General features: G+C 40.9%; 1 protein-coding gene across 5 annotated transcripts in view; it reads left to right on the forward strand.

Annotated features, from left to right (window-relative positions):
- DCBLD1 (discoidin, CUB and LCCL domain containing 1) overlaps positions 1–22117 on the forward strand; it is a 67141-nt gene extending 45024 nt beyond the window's left edge. For 3 of the 5 annotated variants that reach the window (XM_009451894.5, XM_009451895.5, XM_016956217.4), the window contains exons 6-15: positions 4595–4728; positions 9504–9544; positions 10941–11156; positions 11576–11700; positions 13000–13147; positions 13250–13357; positions 15454–15541; positions 16854–16903; positions 17791–17910; positions 20226–22117. In XM_009451894.5, coding sequence (XP_009450169.4) covers positions 4595–4728; positions 9504–9544; positions 10941–11156; positions 11576–11700; positions 13000–13147; positions 13250–13357; positions 15454–15541; positions 16854–16903; positions 17791–17910; positions 20226–20758 — 1563 coding nt within the window. In that variant the 3' untranslated portion in view covers positions 20759–22117. The remainder of the gene's footprint in view (positions 1–4594; positions 4729–9503; positions 9545–10940; positions 11157–11575; positions 11701–12999; positions 13148–13249; positions 13358–15453; positions 15542–16853; positions 16904–17790; positions 17911–20225) is intronic. The other 2 variants (XM_054686210.2, XM_063813379.1) reach the window with 2 other exon arrangements.
- The last annotated feature ends 236 nt before the right edge of the window (positions 22118–22353 follow it).

Consider the following 22353-nt stretch of genomic DNA (forward strand, 5'->3'; position numbering starts at 1 on the left):
AACAGTGATTTCCTAGTCACTGAAAATGTCAGGTGTAGATGTTAAAACCATTTGTCAGGGATAGACTGTCTTTGTGTGGGAAAGGTGCAGTAGAGTGGAGATGGGGGTGGTCTGTCAGGAGGTGTGAGGGGGGAACTTTAAAGTCCTTTTTGAATTTTTGAGATTCTGTAATTCTGTCTCCTACTGACAAATTAAGGCATCCAAATTGGTGTATGTTTCCAATGCCAATGAAGGAATATGGGCTTCTCTTAAGATCTGCCTCACCTGCCCCCAGAACAGTTTTTCTCTTGGCACCTTCTCCCCAGCCTGCTAACTAAACCATCTGTTTTTAGGCAGAACATATCACTTAATTAATTTGTTTCAGCAATTCTCCTCTCCCCAAAATGTTCAAGAAGTACTGTAAAATAGAGACAGTAAACATGTAGTGCGCTGCAGTTTAGGAGGAGAAGGGGAGAAACTGGGCCTCTTGTACACACCCAGAAAAAGCCAGAAGGAAATACATTATAATGGCAAGTGATTATCTCTGGGTAATGACAATATGAGTGATTTTTTTTCATTATTTCCAACATTTCTATAAAGAATGCACATTTTATGAAGAAAACATTATTGATATGGTAATTAGGAGGACTGTAACAGCACAGAAATAATTCGTATGATGGAAAGGGGCATATATTTGATAATTTAACATTTTGCTATCATTCCACCAACATTTTTAAGCATGTGTTTTATTCTACCTTACTGGTTTTGGTTCATGTTTTATTAAATGCAACCTAAAATGTTTACTTTTTTGTTACACTTCCTTTTAAAACATTGCCAACACTGTTTTAGTACAAGTTGATTTTTCCTAAAGGAAGAGTTAAGAAAATTCTGGGATGATTTGATAGTTGCTTGAAAGTTGTTTAGCCTTAGTTCACACTAATCTGTTTGGCCATCATTTATGGCTTAGTGAACTTCAGAAATGTTTATTGTAGATAATGCCATCCACCTGCAATTGCTTGAGGCATGAAGGTATTCTCTTCAGCTGGCCATTGCATTCCCTTTCCTAAAGAATTATTACATTTACATTATTCTGTTTAAGTATATTTTGTTTAAGATAATTTACTAATTAAAACCATTTGTCAGGGATAGCTGAACATCTTAGAATCAAGTAAAATGCATTAGGGAAGCTCGTTGTTTTTTGTTTGTTTTTTGAGACAGAGTCTCGTTCTGTCACCCAGGCTGGAGTGCAGTGGTATGATCTTGGCTCACTGCAAGCTCCACTTCCTGGGTTCACGCCATTCTCCTGCCTCAGCCTCATGAGTAGCTGGGACTACAGGAGCCTGCCACCATGCCCAGCTAATTTTTTGTATTTTTAGTAGAGACGGGGTTTCACTGTGTTAGCCAGGATGGTCTCGATCTCCTGACCTTGTATCCACCTGCCTGGGCCTCCCAAAGTGCTGGGATTACAGATGTGAGCCACTGCGCCCAGCCAAGGAAGCTCATTGTTTAATAGACTTTATGGTGAATCCTTATATAAAACAAATAATTATTGTGTAAAAGTTGCCTTCAGATGAACATTGTAGATCAATCTATATTTTCACAAATCAGGTTTCTAATTTGCCATTAAAGCAAGATATTATACGGAGGGCAGAAAGTACTTTAAAAATTTAAGTACAGTTTAGTATTTTTGGTTGTGTAATTTAATAAAATATAAATTATTTATTTTTCTTTTTCCAGCAAATTCTGCCCAGCTGGTTGTAGAGACGTTCTGCTCTACAGAGCAGAATGTACATAGGCTAGGTACATATGCTAGGTAATATGTACCCATGTACATGGGTTAGGTAATATGGCTTTCCAATATTTACATTTCAGTGAGACTTAGACTTCAAAATAGCTAGAAAATAAAAGTATAAATTGTACCATCCGTTCAAAAGGGCATTTTCAAAAATCAGGTACAATAAATGTGAATTTTAAAAATCAATACCAAAAAAGTGACAAATAAACATCAATTTCCTTTAAGTTGGATGGATGAGGGAGTGACTATTTTAAAGAAAATAATCCTGGAAAATGTTGGTAATTTTATCATAATAATATGATAGTGAGACTTGATGGCTAGTCTTTTGGAGATGTATCCTATAGCCTACAATTAATATTAAAAGAAATGGCAAAAACCGCAATTACTTTTGCATCAACCTATTATGGAAAGCCATAGCTGCAATTAAATAAAAATTTTATAAAAAAGGTATTCACCATTGAATTCCTTCAATACTGGGTACTGTGAGAAACGAGAATATTTGTTGGCCAATGATGCTGTTAGATCCTGTTGCTCGTTGGCCTGTGAACCTGTCATCTTACAGCCAAGGAGGCCCTGGGACATGCCAAGTCCAGTGAGAGCTCTCAATAGGCAGGGTTCCTAGGATGAAGACCGGGGATCCCAAGGACAGTGGGAATAGCTGCTCAGCAGACCACTGAACTGATCTGGTTTTCATTCTGGGGTTTAGCGAGGGAGACAGGCCTGCATGGGTCCTATAATATAAACGGTGTACTGGGTACCCTTTAGAATCACAAGGTGACAGACCTTCAGAAAAGACACTAGACCAGCAGTCCCGAACCTTTTTGGCAACAGGGACCACTTTTGTGAAAGACAGTTTTTCCACAGACGGGGTGGGGGATGGTTTCAGGATGAAAGTGTTCCACCTCAGATCACCAGGAATTAGATTCTCATAAGGAGCACACAGCCTAGATTCCTCACATGCGCAGTTGTCAGTAGGATTTGCACCCCTTTGAGAATCTAATGCCTTTGCTGATCTGACAAGAGGTAGAGCTCAGGCTGTAATGTGTGCTTGCCCACTGCTCACCTCCTGCTGTGTGGCCCGGTTCCTAACAGGCCACTGACCAGTACCAGTCCACAGCCTGGGGGCTTGGGGACCCATGCACTAGACAACATCCAGTCCAGGCTTGTCATTGTCCAGAGGAATGGGAAGCCAGGTCAAGAGCAGTGGAATGACTTGTATATACTTTGTGGAGTTAGAGGCAAAGCCAGGATGACAAGATAAATTGCTAAATTTAAATTCAGGACTTTTCCTCTTCAACTGGCTCCTCCATTTTGTTTGAACCCAGGAGTCCAAACTGATGATAAGAAAGCTTTTTAATGAAAGAAAATTCAGGAACCATATACAGAAAATTCAGGAAAGATAAAAAAGCAACCTGCATTCTTATTAAAGAGTACGATCTTTTTCTCTTCTAATTTTAATTCTTTTTTTCCTCCAAAATTAGGGAGGGTAGTATTTGCATCTCTGTTTCAGTATTCTCATTTTTTTTTCTTTCTGTCATGAAATCTTTCCTCTCTTTTGTTATGATAACAGTTATTGCAAAACTGACTCACTTTGCCAAACCTAATCTAGTTTGGGAAATATGAACTCTCTAAATTGAATATCACAAAATTCTCAACTTTATTGCAACTATATTGCAAAATATGATTTGTCTCATTAGTCCTTATACTGTTGTAACTTAAGTCTAAGGGAACTTTTCCATTGTAAATAAGATAAGCAGCATTGTCATTAACAAAAAGAGAAATTCTTGAGTCCAGTTATTGAGATAAATTTCATGAGCTGCCTTTCTATGTTGGCATTAATAGTCATGAAGAAGTGGAGCATAGCTAAGGTTTATTTAGGAAATTATGTTTCTTATCCCCTCACTCCTGGGTCTGAGTGCCTTAACACCCTTCCACAGAGGTCTACACTTGGGGACCCACAGGCCTGGGCACCCCATAGAAAGTTCTAGTCGTTTCTGTAGCCCCACTTCCTGACAGAGCCGATTCCAATCCCACAACTGCCTGTAAATCAGAGCCAGTCTGCTGTTCCTGCTGCATCTGTCAGAACAGCCAGCAGCCTGCTGACACCTCACACTGAACATCGCAGGGCTGAGCTGGCACTGGCTTTTTGATGCCTCCTGAGGGGATTCAGGAAGTGAGATGGAGGCTGTCAGCCCTGAGTTGCTCATCATCCCTCTAGGAACTTTGTTAAGCTTTCTGTTCCATTGAATGTTCTGTGGCTGTCATTACCATTGTGGTTTTGGTACCTTGATAAATCTCTAATTTAAAAGTGAACATGTGGAATTGAAAGTTCAGCTTCTTAAATGATAACTTGGCATGTGTGTCTAATAGCCTAAGTATAAGAAACTGGATCTGTTATCGATTTCTGCTTAACAAGCCGCTCCAAAACTTAGTGGCTTAAAGTAGCAGCCATTTTATTTGCTGATGAGTTTGAGGGTGAGCAATTTGCCTCCACCCACACTAGATTGGATTAGTAAGCTCCCTTAGCCTGGAATCACTCTTGTGGCTGCCATCATATGGCAGGTTAACTGGGGCTCAAGAGTCTAAGGTGGCTTCACTCACATGTGTAGCAGTTGGCTAGGCCCTGTTATCTGCAGCAGAACAAAGCAGCCACATGGTCCAGAGTCAGTGAGGGAGGTGACAACTCCAGGGCATGGCCATTGGAAGGCTTTATTCATTGGGGCCACTACTATAAATTACCACAGAAACAAAATAGAAAACTCCAACTATATTTTAACTGTGTTCTTTTAAGTTCTGCATAATGATGTTGCTGTGTTTCAGACCTCTTTATTGTGCAAAGCTGCCATCCATGCAGGAATAATTGCTGATGAACTAGGTGGCCAGATCAGTGTGCTTCAGCGCAAAGGGATCAGTCGATATGAAGGGATTCTGGCCAATGGTGTGCTTTCGAGGGAGTAAGTATTTTTTTTTCAGTGTCGTTTGTTCTGAGTAGAAGGTAACCCTGAAGGATAATTAACCAGCTCACAACTTTGAAAAGACAGCAGGGATGTGATAGCAAGGGTTTGTCAACTGGAAAAATATGGGCATGAGTGCTTAGAGCAGCATTTCTGGTCTCTGCATGGATGATAAATGTAGCAATCAGAAAGCTCACTGGTTATGCTGACATGTAAATTAAAATGGCACACTCTGAAGCCCTGGGGCAGAGGAGTGTTTTTACTCTCAGGTGCTTTTGTGGGAGAAAATAAAGGCTTAATCCTTTTTGGGTTTTTGCAGCTTCTATAAGTTAATGGTTGTCTCCAATGTTATCATCATCTGAAACCCTTACAGAACCACTGAGCTCCCTAGAACACTCCTAGAGACAGTTGTTGAGTGATGAGTTTGGGAAGTGAAGAAAGATGGCCTTTGTTAACACTGTTTAAAAAGATGGCCTTTGTTAACGTTATATTCTTCGTTTGTTTTTATCCTGTGCTCTTTTAGCTTCATGAGAAAAAAAATGTGTTAAGTGCTTTAAATGGTTCAACTTAATCTTTTCATATTTTCAAATTTCCTCAGCCACTAGAAGGTGTAAAACTAGAGCTGTGTAGAACTCAGTGTCAGCCCACCCTGTGGTCCAGACATCCACACATATAAACAGGCAGTTCAGAATGGCCAAGTGGGAGACACTCCTGGAGTGGAAACCTAGTGAGAGAAAAGTGCTCCTCGAGCCACTGTATTTCTCTCTCTCATTCTCTCCTTCTGCCTTCTGCAACTGTTTTTTGGACAGGTTTTCATATGGCCTGGGTTCCAAGAATAAGGCACAAGACAAAGGTTTTAGGCGTTTTGGGATCCAGAAGTGGGGGAAAAAATGTCAGGACCTATATATTCTATCACTCATTAATCTGTATGACATTCTCCCCCTGCCCTTGCTATTTTGTCCTAGCCCCCTCTTGCATCAGCAGGAACATGGTCGTATTTTGCTGTTCCATTTTCACAATGGATGATGGGCCATCTTATCTTGGATAGGTTCTCAAGTTAGTCAGCATAGATATGGTGACTCTGATGTTATTTTGATAATTGTTTAGTAGTATTTTCCTTCCCCCTCCTACTTTTTATTTAAGTGTATTTTAGTTAGCAATGTCATAGGTCAAATAGGTATCCTGACCACAAGTTATAACATTGCTTTTATTGGAAAATGTGTCTTAAGTTCTGAAGAACCGACTTATGAACTCGCATATAAACTTTGGGACTAACACCCATTTTATGATTGAGGTTGTTGGCCCATGTTCATAGGCAGTGGCATTTAGAAGCAGTAACTGAAGTTAAGGGAGATTACAGGGGTAGAGTCAAGACTGAGGAGCAATGTTAGAGAGGGGTGGTGGTGGCCATCAGCACACCATGCTCACGGCCAGGAGGCTGGCTGGTGGGTGTCTGTGGAGAAAAGGCAGAGCCTCTCACTGGCAATTCTGAGTTCAGGGGTCAGGGTGGGGGTAACTAGAGAAGATGTTCCAACATAACTCTTTCACAAGCAATGCAAGTAGTACTGTACGTAATCCTCAAAAGACTTCCATCCACCAAGGACAGCAGTGCATGCCGTGCACTTGGACATGCAGGCTTACCTCATGATATTTGTGTTCTCTGCCTACCATAACCCTCCCATTTACTTTCCCCTTCTGGATAGATTTTTAGCTATGAGAGGACACAAAGTATTCTTTTAATATTACCTGAACATTCAAAGACAAATTAGTCTCTAAATTTGTGCCAAGGTTTAAGATCCAAAGGTTTAGTAACAGTATGCTATTAGAAATTAAAATCTTCACTCAATAAAATTATACATATATACACACACATATAACATTTTTCACATAAATATTTGCCACATACTTTTCAGAACATTAAATTTTATTTTAAAGTTTACATCCTGATTTATAGTAAAAGTGATCACTTATGCACAGTAAACCTTTAAATGCCAACTTGAACTTGACTTTTGAGAATGTATTCCTTTTTATGTTTTTTGATGGTTTCTTCTGTTGATACGAGGGTGCTACTTCAGGAAGATAACAGGCTCTAGCCTGAATTTATTAGGTGCTACCACCTCCAAACAGGGACAAAGAACTTCCCTTTGGCTCTCAATCTGTTTTTTGGAATCGTTTGTCTGTATTTGTATACCTTTGAATGCCCCTTTTGTAGGAAAACAGGATAACAAAAAGTTTAACTTGGATTTTATCTTACTTTTGAACAAACATTATTAAAACTATTTAATAAATTAGACTTTACGTTCTTAGTTAACTTCTGCTACATCAACTGGACTTAATACATACATATATAATATATTTTATATAATTTGAAAAGTATATATTTTATATAATTTGACGTTAAACTTCCATGCAAAAAGTAGAGTACACAAATGTAAATCATTAGTGAATTAGAAAGGGTTTTGCTTCATATTCCATATAATTATTTGTACTAATTGTCTGATTTTTATTTTGAGGGGAGTAGATAGAAAGTTCAGAATTATATCAAGATCTCTTATTTCTAGATCTGTGATTTTGCACTGAGCAAATAGTTAACTGTATGTTCACACAGCCTCTTCCACTCATTTAGATTTGAAATCTTCAGGGAGCAGTTGTTTTCATCTGTGTTGTTTTACTCCTGGGGAAACACTGTACATGCGGTCATTGAACTTATGTTCCCACGCATGATTGTTTGGCATTCAGGAAAAACCAGAGAAGGAAGTATTGCAGCTGAGGAAGAAGGAGTCCCTAAAGTAAATATCCAGGGCTCTTCTGGGATTCATCTCCGGTCAGGTCATTTCCTTGATTTGAAGAGACCAGAATGGTATCAGGAAGAGGGACTGACCTCATACAGAGGACGATGGTGCTAACCATCAGAAGTGAAAACCTTCTTTCTGTTTCCATCAGATTAATCTTGATTGCTTCTGTAGCCCTCTGGGAAGGCTCCTTATTCCTGTAATCTGATTGAATTCATTCACTCTAATGTGTGAATGCTTCAGAACCCTAATCTCCCTAGGGTGTTTTTATTTTTAAAAGAGTAGGCTTATTAACCTATAGAATTCTTTAAGTGGTCTGTATTTAATTCGTTCAATGGAATGAAATGGAAAAACATTTTCCAGCTGATAACGGAGGAAAGCCAGGCAGAGAGCTGTTAGAAGCAGAGCTTTTCCTGGTTTCTTCTCAGGATTAACTCCAAAGTTATCCTTTCCATACTTTTTGGTCAACAACAAAATTAATATTTCATGGCAAGTGAGCTTAGTTTCTTAGGGTCGCCGCAGCATTATTTAGGCTTATTTGAGCCACATTTCAAATGTAACAGCGTAGGAACGTTAGAGAAAATGGAAAAACAGACAAAAGAGAGGCTCCACATAAATCTTAATACAATTTTAATATGATTAGCGCCTTTCTTTAAGTGTCAGGAGAGTTCTCATCCAAGCTTTTTTGCTAACTGTGAACTTAGGCAAGTCCCAGGACCCAAGTGGGTCTGAGTTTTCTCGTGTAAGTAATGATTGGTGCCTGCATTATATTCAGTGCAGAGATTATAGAAGAACCTAGATGTGGAATACCAGGGTTTATGGAGTCTGCCAAGCATAGACAATGTGAAAGAGAAAATCTATTCTAGAGAGTTTTACTACCCATTACTTCTAAAAAGAGCTTTTGATGGGAAGGTACTTAGACTCTTGGCCAGAGTACTTTGGGGTTCTTTGTGGATTTCATGTTTTAGTACTCTCTGTGTCCATTATTCCCATCTATAATTCAGAATTAAACATTTAAAATAATAAGCAGCACTCTGAGATTGTAAAATAGTTGTAAAAAGTTGGACACAACAGGGGCATCTACCTTTTGGTGTTGACCTCTAGTATCTAATACTGTGCTCATAAAGCTAATGTTGAGGCCCCCAAATTTTCCATTCGTTCTCTGTATTTTTCATACTACTGACTTTGTGAGGGATTATTTTAAAGGTTGATCTGGTCTTCAAAGGTAGATAAGGACATTCCTGTGGCCTTAGGAATGTCTTCTGCACTGAGCTGCAGAATGAGGCTGATGCAATCATTTCTCCTGTGATAGTGATAGAAGCGGCAGTAAGGCCAGCTCACTGACATGCTGTGTGTTTTCTCCAGTTGTACCTTGTCATCCAGAAGCAGGAGCTGGTTCAAGACTTGGTGCTGGTTGCTACAGTAGGTAGGAGTGTGGCCGTGGAGAGAGAGACAGGGCAGAGACTGTCCCCAGAGTAACACTGCTGAAACATCCTCAGTGAGAGTCACGAGATCTTTGGGGAAGGCAGATGGAAATGAGTGGGACACTTTAAGGTGACTGCTGAAACAAAGGGAGATTTCAGGGCAGTAATCCTTTCTGTCTTCATCATCTTGCAATAATTAATTGAGATGTAAGGTTATTCCTGAGGCTGTATATCTACACATTCCTTTCCAATAAATTCAGCATGGTGGAAATAGCACAGGATTCTGATTCAAAAGCAGCATCTCAGAGTCCTAGCCCCTTTCCTAGCCCCTTGTCACTTATATGAATTTAGGAAAGTTGCTTACCTTCCGTGGGCCTAAGTTTCCTGTTCTATAAAATACCAGTGATGAAGATAATAGCAGTAGGTTTGCAGGGGTGTTGTGAGGATCATGTAAGGAAGCACAGGTGGGAAAGTTCTGTGAGCCCTGGGATGTAGCTATATTAGTCACTAAGATGTAGGTGAGCAACTTACCTTCTCATGTTTGTCTTTATTGTTTCAGTGGTTCCCTGTCAGACAAGCGATTTCTGTTTACCTCCAATGGTAAGGATCATGCTTTCCTTAAGAATTTGATATTTTCAGTGGCTCACGCCTATAATCCCAGCACTTTGGGAGGCCGAGGCAGGTGGATCATGAGGTCAGGAGATCGAGACCATCCTGGCTAACACAGTGAAACCCCGTCTCTACTAAAAATACAAAAAATTAGCCGGGCATGGTGGGGGGGCGCCTGTAGTCCCAGCTTCTCGGGAGGCTGAGGCAGGAGAATGGCGTGAACCCGGGAGGCGGAGCTTGCAGTGAGCTGAGATTGCGCCACTGCACTCCAGCCTGGGTAACAGAGCGAGACTCCATCTCAAAAAAAAAAAAAGAATTTGATATTTTAAAAGTCTTCAGTAGTAGTTTATTCCTCCATACCCTTCAGATTATATAGTTTAAAAGGTTGGTTGTTTTTTTTTTTTTCTTTTTTCTCAGGTTACATAGCACCTTTTTTTTTTTTTTTTTTTTTTTTTTAAGGAGGCAGAGTCTCATTATGTTGCCCAGGCTGATCTCAAACTCCTGGGCTTAAGCGATCCTCTTACTTCAGCCACCCACACCAAATCTTCTTGACTTAACCATCCACAGGACAATAAGCCTAATTAACATTAAGCAGAAAATATGTTTCTTTATAATCTAAACTCTCAAACTTTTGCCAAAAAGAATAAAAAGTGAAATATTTATTTTAAAATAAATCCCTTTATCTTAGATTTTAAGAGAAAAAGCTTTCAAATATTGCAATTGGTTTGTTATTATTTTGAATAAAGTTACTGAAAATGAGTATATAAAATAAAGGCTTTTTAGCTTCTCCATCATGGAATGTATTCTATGTAAATCTTCTCCCTTAGCATAAACCGTTTCAAGGAAAACACTACAAATATTTCTTCTTTGCCTTTATTTGCTGCCTTCACATTGGTATATTGGGCATAGTATAGTTAAGGTCCTTTGGATGAATATTGGGTACAACTTACTGATGTTCAGACGACTTAGACACATCTGCTTTTCAAGTATGTGGAAAAAATGGGGTTCCCATCTGATTCTAAATCTTTTAAAGTGAGAAGGAACACATCATTTTAAACCTTTAACACAGATTGCATTTTGGTGAAATCAGGATGAATATAGAAGGTTAGAAAATAAAATCTACAGTGGGGACGAAGAGGTGTCACTTATAAAGGATGTGACTTGGAGGTCTATTAAAAAGAAAAGCAATAACAGTTTCAAGGCATGGTAGTACAAATGAGTGAAATGCAAGTCTGGACCATTTAAAAGCTGGTAATTAAACACTTTATTCCATATCAGAATAAAAGTCAACTAGTTGAATATTTCTAGGTGAGATGTGGTACTACTTTTTTTTTTGCTGTTATTTTATGTCTGTATCTAAAATATCTTACTGCACTCTTTTTTTCAGGTTGCAGCAGATCCTTGAGTTTTGAACCTGACGGGCAAATCAGAGCTTCTTCCTCATGGCAGTCGGTCAATGAGAGTGGAGACCAAGTTCACTGGTCTCCTGGCCAAGCCCGACTTCAGGACCAAGGCCCATCATGGGCTTCGGGCGACAGTAGCAACAACCACAAACCACGAGAGTGGCTGGAGATCGATTTGGGGGAGAAAAAGAAAATAACAGGTGCAGAAAATAACACAAGTGCCAAGTGCAGGAGTAGTTTCATGACTGTAAATGACTCGCATTTGAAAATACGCTTATTGTTTACATAGGTGCTTCTCTACCTACCTCCAAGTTCTTGAAATATTTGAAAATGTAACAAATCTTTACATTCTTTCTGTGAAAAGAATCTGTATGCAAGTTGTAAATATGGATATATGGATTAGAGAGATAATTCTTCAATGGTGAAATCTTTATATGGTGTATTGTCAGTGTGAAAACATTAATCTGTGAAGAGATTTTTAAATGCAACTAATATAAGTTGGCCTGTGAGATGATCTGAGGTTTCAAATGAGGGAGAAAAAAATGAAACTTGAAATTATAATAGATGTTATATTTAACAAACTTTTAAAAATAGCCTGTAAATATTATTTTCTTACAAGGAATTAGGACCACAGGATCTACACAGTCGAACTTCAACTTTTATGTTAAGAGTTTTGTGATGAACTTCAAAAACAATAATTCTAAGTGGAAGACCTATAAAGGAATTGTGAATAATGAAGAAAAGGTAAGAGGTAACCCTAGAGGCAAGAGAACTGAGTAGGAGAACAGGCCTCTATATATTTTCATCAATGTGTTTACATTAAATATCTCATTAATAAAAGACACTGAGGCCAAGCATGGTGGTTCATGCATGTAATCCCCAAGCTTTGGGAAGCCAAGGCAGGAGGATCATTTGAGACCATCCTGGGCAACATAGCAAGACCCCACCACTACAAAAAAAAATTTTTAATTACCCAAATGTGGTGGTGCACACTTGTAGTCCTAGATACTTGGAAGGCTGAGGCAGGAATATCACTTGAGCCCAGGAGTTCAAGGTTACAGTGAATTATGGTTGTGCTATTGTACTACAGCCTGGGCAACAGAGTAAAATCCTGTCTCTAAAATAAAATAAAAATTTTAAAAAGATGATGATGGGCTGGTCGCGCTGGCTCACGCATATAATCTCAGCACTTTGGGAGGCTAAGGCAGGCGGATCACCCGAGGTCAGGAGTTCAAGACCAGCCTGGCCAACATAGTGAAACCCCATCTCTACTAAAAATACAAAAATTAGCCAGGCGTGGTGGCTGGTGCCTATAATCCCAGCTACTTGGGAGGCTGAGGCAGGAAAATCATTTGAACCTGGGAGGCGGAGGTTGTAGTGAGCTGAGATTGCACCATTGCACTCCAGCCTGGGCGACAAGAGCGAGATTCCATCTCAAAAAAAAAAAAAAAAAAAGAAAAAGAAAAAAAGAAAGATGGGGCTTTCTTGGCATCCAAATCCAAGAATAAGAAATGTGTCAATAAAAACCTTGAGAGATCTTTGTGATTTAATTCTTTTCTACTTCAGGAATGAAATACTTGTAATTTTCTTGGGAAGTGAAAATTGGCCATTTAAAATGGCTGCTTCAGTATAAGTATGGTGGATGTTTGAGTTGGACATTTGTCTTGGGATCCTGTTAGTGACAATGAGAATTCGGAAGGAAATGGCAAAAGTGAGAGAGCTGAAGCCTTGTGCTCTTGAGGTTGCTTGTCTATAGCACCAGTTGAATGTAGGAATATTAAGGTCAAATAATACAACAAGGCAATTTTAGCTTCTTTATCCAAAATGAAATTTAAATCAGTAAACAGTTGAGCAGCACCACCTTAGTTAGATAAATTGGCCCTTGTTTGCAAAGCCTCGTATCTTCAATATCAAGAGTGTCTAGAAAAATGCAACAGACATAGAATCCTTGCCTTGGTTTCATATAACCACGTATAAGTGGGATGATAAACACCTAAAAACTCACTAATAGAATCTTAAGGTAAACATAATTTCCTTCTATAGGTGTTTCAGGGTAACTCTAACTTTCGGGACCCAGTGCAAAACAATTTCATCCCTCCCATCGTGGCCAGATATGTGCGGGTTGTCCCCCAGACATGGCACCAGAGGATAGCCTTGAAGGTGGAGCTCATTGGTTGCCAGATTACACAAGGTAGGGCTCAGGGCAAGCCAGTGAGTTACTCAAGTTTGGTCATATTTTTTTTCGCCTATCATTGTTACTAATGTGGTTTTCCCGACATCCCTCCTCTCTCAGGTAATGATTCATTGGTGTGGCGCAAGACAAGTCAAAGCACCAGTGTTTCAACTAAGAAAGAAGATGAGACAATCACAAGGCCCATCCCCTCGGAAGAAACATCCACAGGTAGAGCCGTGATTGTCTGTGGTTTCATAAGGAGCATAACTGGTAACCCACCCAATATCAGTAACTTCAACAAAATTTCCTTTTCTCTGTCATATAAACATTGGAGGTGGATGATCCAGTGGTATTGGCACATATGTAAAATGATGTATGTTTACAGCTTTTCATTGCAGTATTATAAATAGAAAAAGATTAGGAATGAACTTATGTGCCCTTCAAACACTAGGTACATATTTTGTGGAAAAATAAAACATTAGCACATCCATGCAGTGGAACACTCTGCAGCCATACAAAAAACAATGGAAATATAGAAATTGGTAATATAGAAAGCTGTCTGAGATATAGTGGCAACTTAAAAAAAATAAGCAAAATATAGAACTATCTAAGTAGCACGCCACCCTTTCTGCAAAAAGGAGAAACAAAGAATAAATATTCATTCCAGTATCTCTAGAAAAATTTCAAGAAAACATAATGCGGCTTTCTGTGAAGGAGGAACAGAGGTAGGAGGGACACATTCCATTCCATACTTTTGTATACGGTTTGCATTTTGAACATATAAGTATATAATCTATTCAAATAACATTAAAAGTACATTTTTTCAGAATATAAAATAATTTGCATATCAATTTTATAAGAATTTGGAAAGATTAGAAAAACACAAATAAGAAAACAAAAATTAGTCATAAATCAGTATCCATAGATAATCACCAAATCTCACTGTTTCTAGTCAACTATATTTATGTTTCTAACTTTAAAACAAAAATGGTAGCATATCATATTATTCTGTTCTGTAGCATATATTTTTCATTTAACATTGTATTATGAGCATTTTCCAATGTTATTGGAAGGTTGAAAACCCCAATTATTAATGTCTTTATAGTATTTTTTCACATGGATAAACCATTATTTACTTGACCATTCCCCTGCTGTTGGATGCTTTAAGTTATTTGATTTTCCCCAAATTTTCACTCTTAAAAATAACACCGCTACCGGGCACATTGGCTCACGCCTGTAATCCTAGCACTTTGGGAGGCCGAGGCAGGCGGATTGCCTGAGCTCAGGAGTCCAAGACCAGCCTGGGCAACATGGTGAAACCCCGTCTCTAATAAAATACAAAAAATTAGCTGGGCGTGGCAGCATGCGCCTGTAGTCCCAGCTACTTGGGAGGCTGAGGCAGGAGAATTGCTTGAACCCAGAAGGCGAAGGTTGCCCAAGCCGAGATCACACCACTGCACTCCAGCCTGGGTGACAGAGCGAGACTCCATCTCTAAAAAAAAAACAAAAGAAAAAAAAGTAATAATAACACTTCTGTTACTTATACACAAATTTGGTTTTCATCTAAATCCCTTTTCCCCTTCTTCATGAATTGCATTTTTCCACTCTTAAGCATCCCTTTATTTTCTTCCCAGGGATCACAGAAGAGAAAGATGAAGAGCAAATATTTTTCCTTTACTTTGTGTATTTTCTACAAACTTGGGGCCTGCCTTGGTGGCTGTCAAAGTGTCCTTTTTTTAGAGCAGAAAGAGTTGCAGGAAAACATGGTGTGGTGTTTCATGCAACATAGTGGAAATGCTGTTTGAGGTCATCAGGCTGCACTTCCTCTTAGTCCGCAGCCCCAGAGCTCTGTAACGAGGATCCCAGTTTTCCAGACTATTGTTATGGTACAGGTCCAAACCCGCCTGCCATCTGGGGAAATGTGTTGCTTGAGCCAAAGTAGGAGCTCCACACTGTGCTTAAATCATTTACCTGTCTAAATAGTTCTCACCTGAGGGGTGGGGGAGGGGTTAAACTCTCCCCTCATTTCAGATTTTTGGAGTTTAATATGGGCCAAGCAACAAGCCCAGTGTGCCTGTTAGTCCCTGAGGAACATTGGAAACTGTCTCTGGGGGGCTGGGGGAGAAATTTTACTTTCCCAAACTTTAGCCAGGATTTTGAATCCTTTCTTTTTGCTTTCCAATATCAGTAAATGCCTAACATGTATTCATTTTCCCCCTATATTAAATGCTTAAAGACTTTTCAATTCCATGTTCAGTTTTAGATCATGAAAAGTGGTTGTTGGTCATTTATGTTGTAACGTGATGGCTTTCCGTCTTCTTTAGGAATAAACATTACAACGGTGGCTATTCCATTGGTGCTCCTTGTTGTCCTGGTGTTTGCTGGAATGGGGATCTTTGCAGCCTTTAGAAAGTATGGTGACTTTACATGTTTAAATTTCTTCTCTAATTATGCAAACAATAAAAAACCGAAAAGTTTATTCTTCAGAAATGCATATGTACAAAAGCAGCATGGCTACTTTCAAAATAAAATGTTAACTTATATTTTACAAACAAGTTAGATAAAAGTAGAAATGATCGAGTATTACTTTATTAATCTTTTTTTATAGACAGGGTCTCCCTGTGTCTCCCAGGCTGGAGTGCAGTGGTGAGATTGCTCAAATTCCTGGGCTCAAGCAAACCCCCTGCCTCAACCTCCTGAGTAGTTAGGATTACAAGCATGTGCCACCATGCCCAGCTAATTTTTTTATGTTTTGTAGAGATGGGATCTTGCTTTCTCACCCAGGCTGGTCTCAAACTTCTGGTCTCATTTGATCCTTCCAAAGCACTGGGATTATAGGCATGAGCCACCACACCCCACCATGTATTACTTTATAAGCAGTTCTTGTCATTTAGAGACCTTTGGTAAAGACTTAACCGTTGAGTATTGTTGAAGTATCCTGAAATTGATATATTGCTTTAGAAGTATCTGTGCTTCTCCTCCCTGAAGAGTAAAAGGAATATTAAATAGGCTGCTTGGGGTATCACCAAGCTGCCCCATAACTCAGCCTCCCCAAGCCTGTTTCCTTATGTATAAAATATAGTTTATCCAGATGAATTCTGAATCTCTTCCAGAACCCTGAGATCCATGTTTATTTTGACAAATGTTAGATGTTGGATCTAAACAAAAAATGGAAAGTATTCTGAAGTTTTCTCTTCTTATATTTTAAGCAACTTCAGAATCTATAATGTGTATATTAGTACAAATAGAATGAAGAATAGTTTCTGCCATCATGAGAGAAGGTACAAAAGTCTCTGGTTCAGGTAGATATTCATAAGTTAAAGCATGCCTTAGTGTAATGTGCTTGTATGAAATGCTTTTAAAGACACCCACAGTTTTGGACTGGAGTATAGTAGAGATGAAGTGAGACCATGTGGTCATGAGGAATTGCTCCAGGATGACTGCATGAGCTAGTGATAAACTAAATAAGGCACTGATTTCTAATATGCAAAATAAGATTAGTATATATTCTTCTAGTGAAATCTTGTGACCTTTCTTATGAGATAAATTTATAGATAATTCTACATATTTGTATGATTTTCTAAAGCACATGGCAGCTGCCATCTCATTTAATTCTCACATCAACCCTATGAGGTAAGTACTATTATGATCCTTATGTTATATAGGGAGAGAGAGGCAGATACATTGGCTTATAAATATTCAGTAGGACTTTTTGTCTTGATAGGAAGAAGAAGAAAGGAAGTCCGTATGGATCAGCAGAGGCTCAGAAAACAGGTTGGTTGAAAACTCTATCTACAATTTTATCTGTCTTTGAGGAGGGGACAGGATCTGCTGATTGAAAGCATAAGGAGGCCAGTGGCCCACATTTATTTGGTTAAAAGACATAAGCCCTGTAGCCTTTAAAGTAGCATATCTATAAGGAAGAAATTTATTGTGTCCTGTCTCTTTAATGGCCACTTTACTTTTGTTCAATGTCATCCCCTATCATTTGTCAACATCCTTTTTTCTTGGCCACTGGAGTTTAGGCCACGACACTGTCTGCCATCAAGGAGGTATGACAAAAGCCTTATCAGTGAACTGAAGTAGGCCCGTGTTGTTAGCATCTGCAGGCCTGTGCTGTACTTTCCACCCTGAGAAAGTGAGAAAAAGACCAGGCAGGGCTGGTGTGCAGGTTTCAGATAATCCTGCCCCATCTGGTCTTTTTCTCACTTTCCCAGACACAGGCGCCCAAGCAATGAGTTAGCCATGGTCCAGAGAGAGAGGGCAGTGGGGCAGGACCCCTGAGAAAGCTCAGGGACCATTTGAGACTCCATCTCCCCAGGGTCTAAACACCAGCTGCAGTGTCTCCTCTGCCTCACAGATGCCTTGCCAGTGCAGATTGTCGGAGACCATACCCAGATGATCTCACAAAGGGAGAATCTGGGACCTGATGAGGGCAAAATACCTTTTAAAGGCACAGCGGAAAGCATGGTTAGAGTAGTGTTTGCTGTTGTGGTTAATGACCTTGGCATGCTGTTCTTAGCACACACACCTGAGGAGGACATTGATCACTGTCAGCTGTCAGGAGGCAGCCTGACCTCTGACTCATCAAGGAACATGTTCTGGAGGACGCGCATTACATTTCTGACATATTCATTTGGTTTATGTTACCTTTATTCCAGACTGTTGGAAGCAGATTAAATATCCCTTTGCCAGACATCAGTCAGCTGAGTTTACCATCAGCTATGATAATGAGAAGGAGATGACACAAAAGTTAGATCTCATCACAAGTGATATGGCAGGTAAGCGTCATGTTTCTAGGACTGTGCTGTTAGATTGGAGGTGCTGCTTGTGGGGGAGGGAGACAGGAGAGAAATAAGGCAAAATCCTTTTCTATTTAGATAGGGTCCAATAAATCTGAAATGTGTTTTTTCTGCATTCTGCACAGAATTACAAACTGACACTGAGATATTACTTAAAAGCCCTATTCAGCCAGTCTTTTCACCTGCAGGGGATATAGTGACATCCATAGTGATAGCCCTGATGTACTACTTGTATCTGGAAGCCCTGAATCTATTTTTGTTACCAAAGCTTTGATTAAGGCACTGGTACAGAGGGACTGAAAGGAGGAATTAAATACAGTTCCTGCCCTGAGGAAGGTGAGATAGGAAATAAAGGAACTCTCTCAGTATGAGAAGGGCCTCAGTGTCCCTGACAAGCCACATCAAGAGTCGAGCTTCCCAAACCATCTATGGGGAAATGCTTTTTGTTTCTTTTTTTAAAATTTCTACTCCATCATGAATGAATACACTGTAAAATGCAATATAAAATACTAGTAATAAGGAAATTTTAAAGATATAAAATACAAAGCTCTAATTTTTTATTATTAGATTCAACAGACATAAAATTACTCTAAGAGTAATAAAGAGTAAACTAAGAGTAGTTTCTTGACACTTAATCTCAATTTCTGCACCTGTCTCTGTGGCACTGCTAAAAACAGTTCTCAGATACATAGGACTCTGTGGGGCATGCTCTGAGTAGCACTGCGCTCTGGCTTCTCCCTCCTCACGTGCAGCCTGAGGACCTGCAGTATAGGCATCACCTGGGGGCTTGTTAGAAAGGGAGGCCATAGAACTAGAAGCTCCCAGGTGACGCCTGTGCACATCAGTGACTGGGAGTTGTCAGCCTAAGGGTTGGTTGAGTCACTTTGTGGACAAGGAGAGCATCCTCTGCAACCAAAATCCATCCTCTTGTTCCTTGGAAGTGACATGAAGGGAGAACCTAATTTCTGTTCTCTTATGCCTTTCATTCTCCTTCAGCTTCTAATTCAGTTTCTCCTCCTTCCTCCCTGAATGATCCTCAGGCTCCTTAAATGTGCAATGACCCGGGTTCTGTCTCACCCCCACTCACCACAGTCTCTCCCCTAAACAGTCCCACACCCTCCCCAACTTCCAGCCGTGCCCTTCCCTGCATGTTTGTCCATGCTGCTTCTCACACCCAGACTTCCCTCTCAGTCCCCAGTCCATAATTCTCAGCAGCCTGCTGGACGCCTCCACCTGCAGATGTCACCCGTTCCTCAGCAACCACAATCGAATCCATTGTTCCTAACCCTCACCACACATGCTCTGTGCATTCCTTGTTAATGGCTTCTCGACTGCACATCCCAGCCTCAAAGAGTCCTTGCCTCCCATCTTTCCTCACACCCCACCTCTCATTGGTAACAAATTCCTGATTCCTGTCCAAAGGGTCACTTTTCCTCTTTCCTAGTTTGTGACTTCTATGTGCATTTCTCTTTGCTTTTTTACCTCTCACTTTTTGATCTTTTCCTCTTGGGTCAACCTCCACAGTTACCTCTGAAAGTGCCTGTCTGTCGTTTCCCATAGAATTAAACCAGACTTCCTAGCAAGACAATCAATGCTTTTCCATGCTCTAACGCGTGGCTAACAGCATATACTCAGGATGTGCGTTCGAATTCTACTCCGTCGGCCCATTGTGTGACCTAGGAAAAGTTAGTCTCTCTCTGCCTTGGTTTCCCATTTGTAAAATGGAGTAACAGTCCCTACCTCAGGGGATTTTTTTGAAGATTATTAACATCTTGCTATTGGAATAGCGCCTGGCAAAGAGTAGGAGCTCTATAAATGGGAGCTCCTGGCATCATCCTCACTGTCACCACTAGGCCCTGACCTGTTGCTTTGGTCCTCATATCCTATTAAACAAACTACTCTGTGTCCCTCATACTCTGGCCATATCAACTCTATTTTCGAGGCTGTTTTTTTCTCCATTTCCACACTGTGTGACTTCCACCTCCATAGCTTCTCCAGAGCCAGTTTCAGAGCCACTTCCTCCCTGAAGTATTTCCCCATGCCCCAGGACGTCGTCGTCGCCCCCATCTCTGAGAAGACCCTGCGAGGCTTCCTGAGCAGGCGGTGCGGTTGTGTACTGCCTGCGGGTGGCTTCTGTGGCTTTCACATCAGGGTTTTCCGCAGTGCCTGGGACACCTGAGGGCATCCGGGGGGAAAGTCAGTCACCACGACATGAAGCAGAGTATCCCCGTCTGCCACTGACAGGCCGGCCCGTGTGTGGTGCCCGCTAGCTGCCATCTGTCTTGTGGTTTCAGATTACCAGCAGCCCCTCATGATTGGCACCGGGACAGTCACGAGGAAGGGCTCCACCTTCCGGCCCATGGACACGGATGCCGAGGAGGCAGGGGTGAGCACCGATGCCGGCGGCCACTATGACTGCCCGCAGCGGGCCGGCCGCCACGAGTACGCGCTGCCCCTGGCGCCCCCGGAGCCCGAGTACGCCACGCCCATCGTGGAGCGGCACCTGCTGCGCGCCCACACGTTCTCTGCGCAGAGCGGCTACCGCGTCCCAGGGCCCCAGCCCGGCCACAAACACTCCCTCTCCTCGGGCGGCTTCTCCCCCATAGCGGGTGTGGGCGCCCAGGACGGAGACTATCAAAGGCCACACAGCGCACAGCCTGCGGACAGGGGCTACGACCGGCCCAAAGCTGTCAGCGCCTTCGCCACCGAAAGCGGGCACTCTGACTCTCAGAAGCCCCCAACGCATCCCGGGACGAGTGACAGCTATTCTGCCCCCAGAGACTGCCTCACACCCCTCAACCAGACGGCCATGACTGCCCTTTTGTGAACACAATGTGAAAGAAGCCTGCTGTGGTACTGAGCGTCGGGCTGTCGCAAGGCACTGGAAGAAGGGAGCCTGCTGGTCCAGAGTGTGCGTGTGTATCGGTGTGTGTGTACACTTGTGTGTGTGTGTGTGTGATCCAGTAGGATCCTAGAGACAACCTGTCATACTGTTTACAAAATTGTGCAGCTGGTTTTGTGCTGACCCTTAGGGTGCGTCTGTTGGGTTTTGTTGGGCTAGAAAAATGAAAATTTTCAGATGGCGTTTTCATTCCTCTGACTGATATTGAGCTGCTTTGTTGTTAAAGGTGTAATGTGTACAGAGTTGTATTTAACAATAATAAAAGTAACTTAAGTTTGCTCTATCAGATTTTAGTTCTGCACAGAGGTTAAGTGGGAAAATGCAGCTGTTGCAAAATGTATATAAATAGTATGTTCATTTTTTTCAGTATATTATCTGATACTGTGTTAGCAGCAGGTCTGCTTAAACCTAGTCTTGTTGTTATTGAGTCATTTCCTCTCCTTTGATAACTAGAACTAAAAGCATTTTTAACATTCTTCTCCTGGAAGAAATGAATTACTTGAAGCATGAAAAGCACACCAGGGTGGTTGTTTATTTAGCAATTATGACTGTAGATTTAAAAACAAGCAAAGAAACAACACCTCAGCAGCTGCCCGTTTCCTTAGTCTCCACTTCAGAGGGGGATGCGAAGAGGTCGGCCCAGCTCCCGTGACCATGAAGGTGGCACAGGAATTACAGTGTGAATGGCTGTGTCAGATGTTTTCGTACCTCAGATTAAAAATATTGCTGAGGTCAGATGCCACAATTTTCATGACTTTCTTCAGAAGTAGCACATTTTCGTGACTTCCACTGTCCTCTGAAAAACAAAGTTATTTAGAACATGTTCATGCAAAAGTGATTCTGACCAAGTCTAAATCGAGCTTTTCTACTGACATGAAACTTGGAAACTGATCTCATTTTATAAGAAATGATTTTCCTCTCAAGGAGGCGTCTGTAATTCCAGAACAGTCCAGACATCAGCTGTACCTCATGCTCAGTAGTTTTTATTTGAGTTTCTTTTGTGAGTTAACTATGGGAGATTTAACCTCTTTTGCCAAAGAGGGAAGTGTGTGTGTGTTTTTTAATAGAAAATATGGACCAAAAATTTTTTTCCCTGAAGAATGTATTATAACCCTATTTGTGTGGTTATTACATCCTGTGAAATGTATATATGTTAAAATAATGGGGGTGCTGGAAGGTCATGGCAGACTAGCTGCTGGTTAGTGTGGAGGGGAAATGGTTTACTTTGTAGAGTTTACATGGTTTTATGCGCACAGTAATTGTAATAAACTATGCCAAACCAAACTGCCCCTGACTCTCACTAGTCAGCCCTGCTCGCTGGGGTGTTAGAGGCACTCAAGGTTCAGCCTCCGTAAAAAGGCAGGTGCCACAGTGGAAAGAGAAAGAGCTTGGTGCCAGATTAGGCCAGACCCCAATCTACCACAGAAGAGAAGTCTGGCTGCTTATATAATGATGATACTCGGTTTCCTCATGTTTGAAAATGGTGTTGTCGTGCTTTCTTCCTCCAAAACTTACTGATA

This window comes from Pan troglodytes, chromosome 5 (genome assembly GCF_028858775.2).
Source record: "Pan troglodytes isolate AG18354 chromosome 5, NHGRI_mPanTro3-v2.0_pri, whole genome shotgun sequence".
Classification (NCBI taxonomy): domain Eukaryota; kingdom Metazoa; phylum Chordata; class Mammalia; order Primates; family Hominidae; genus Pan; species Pan troglodytes.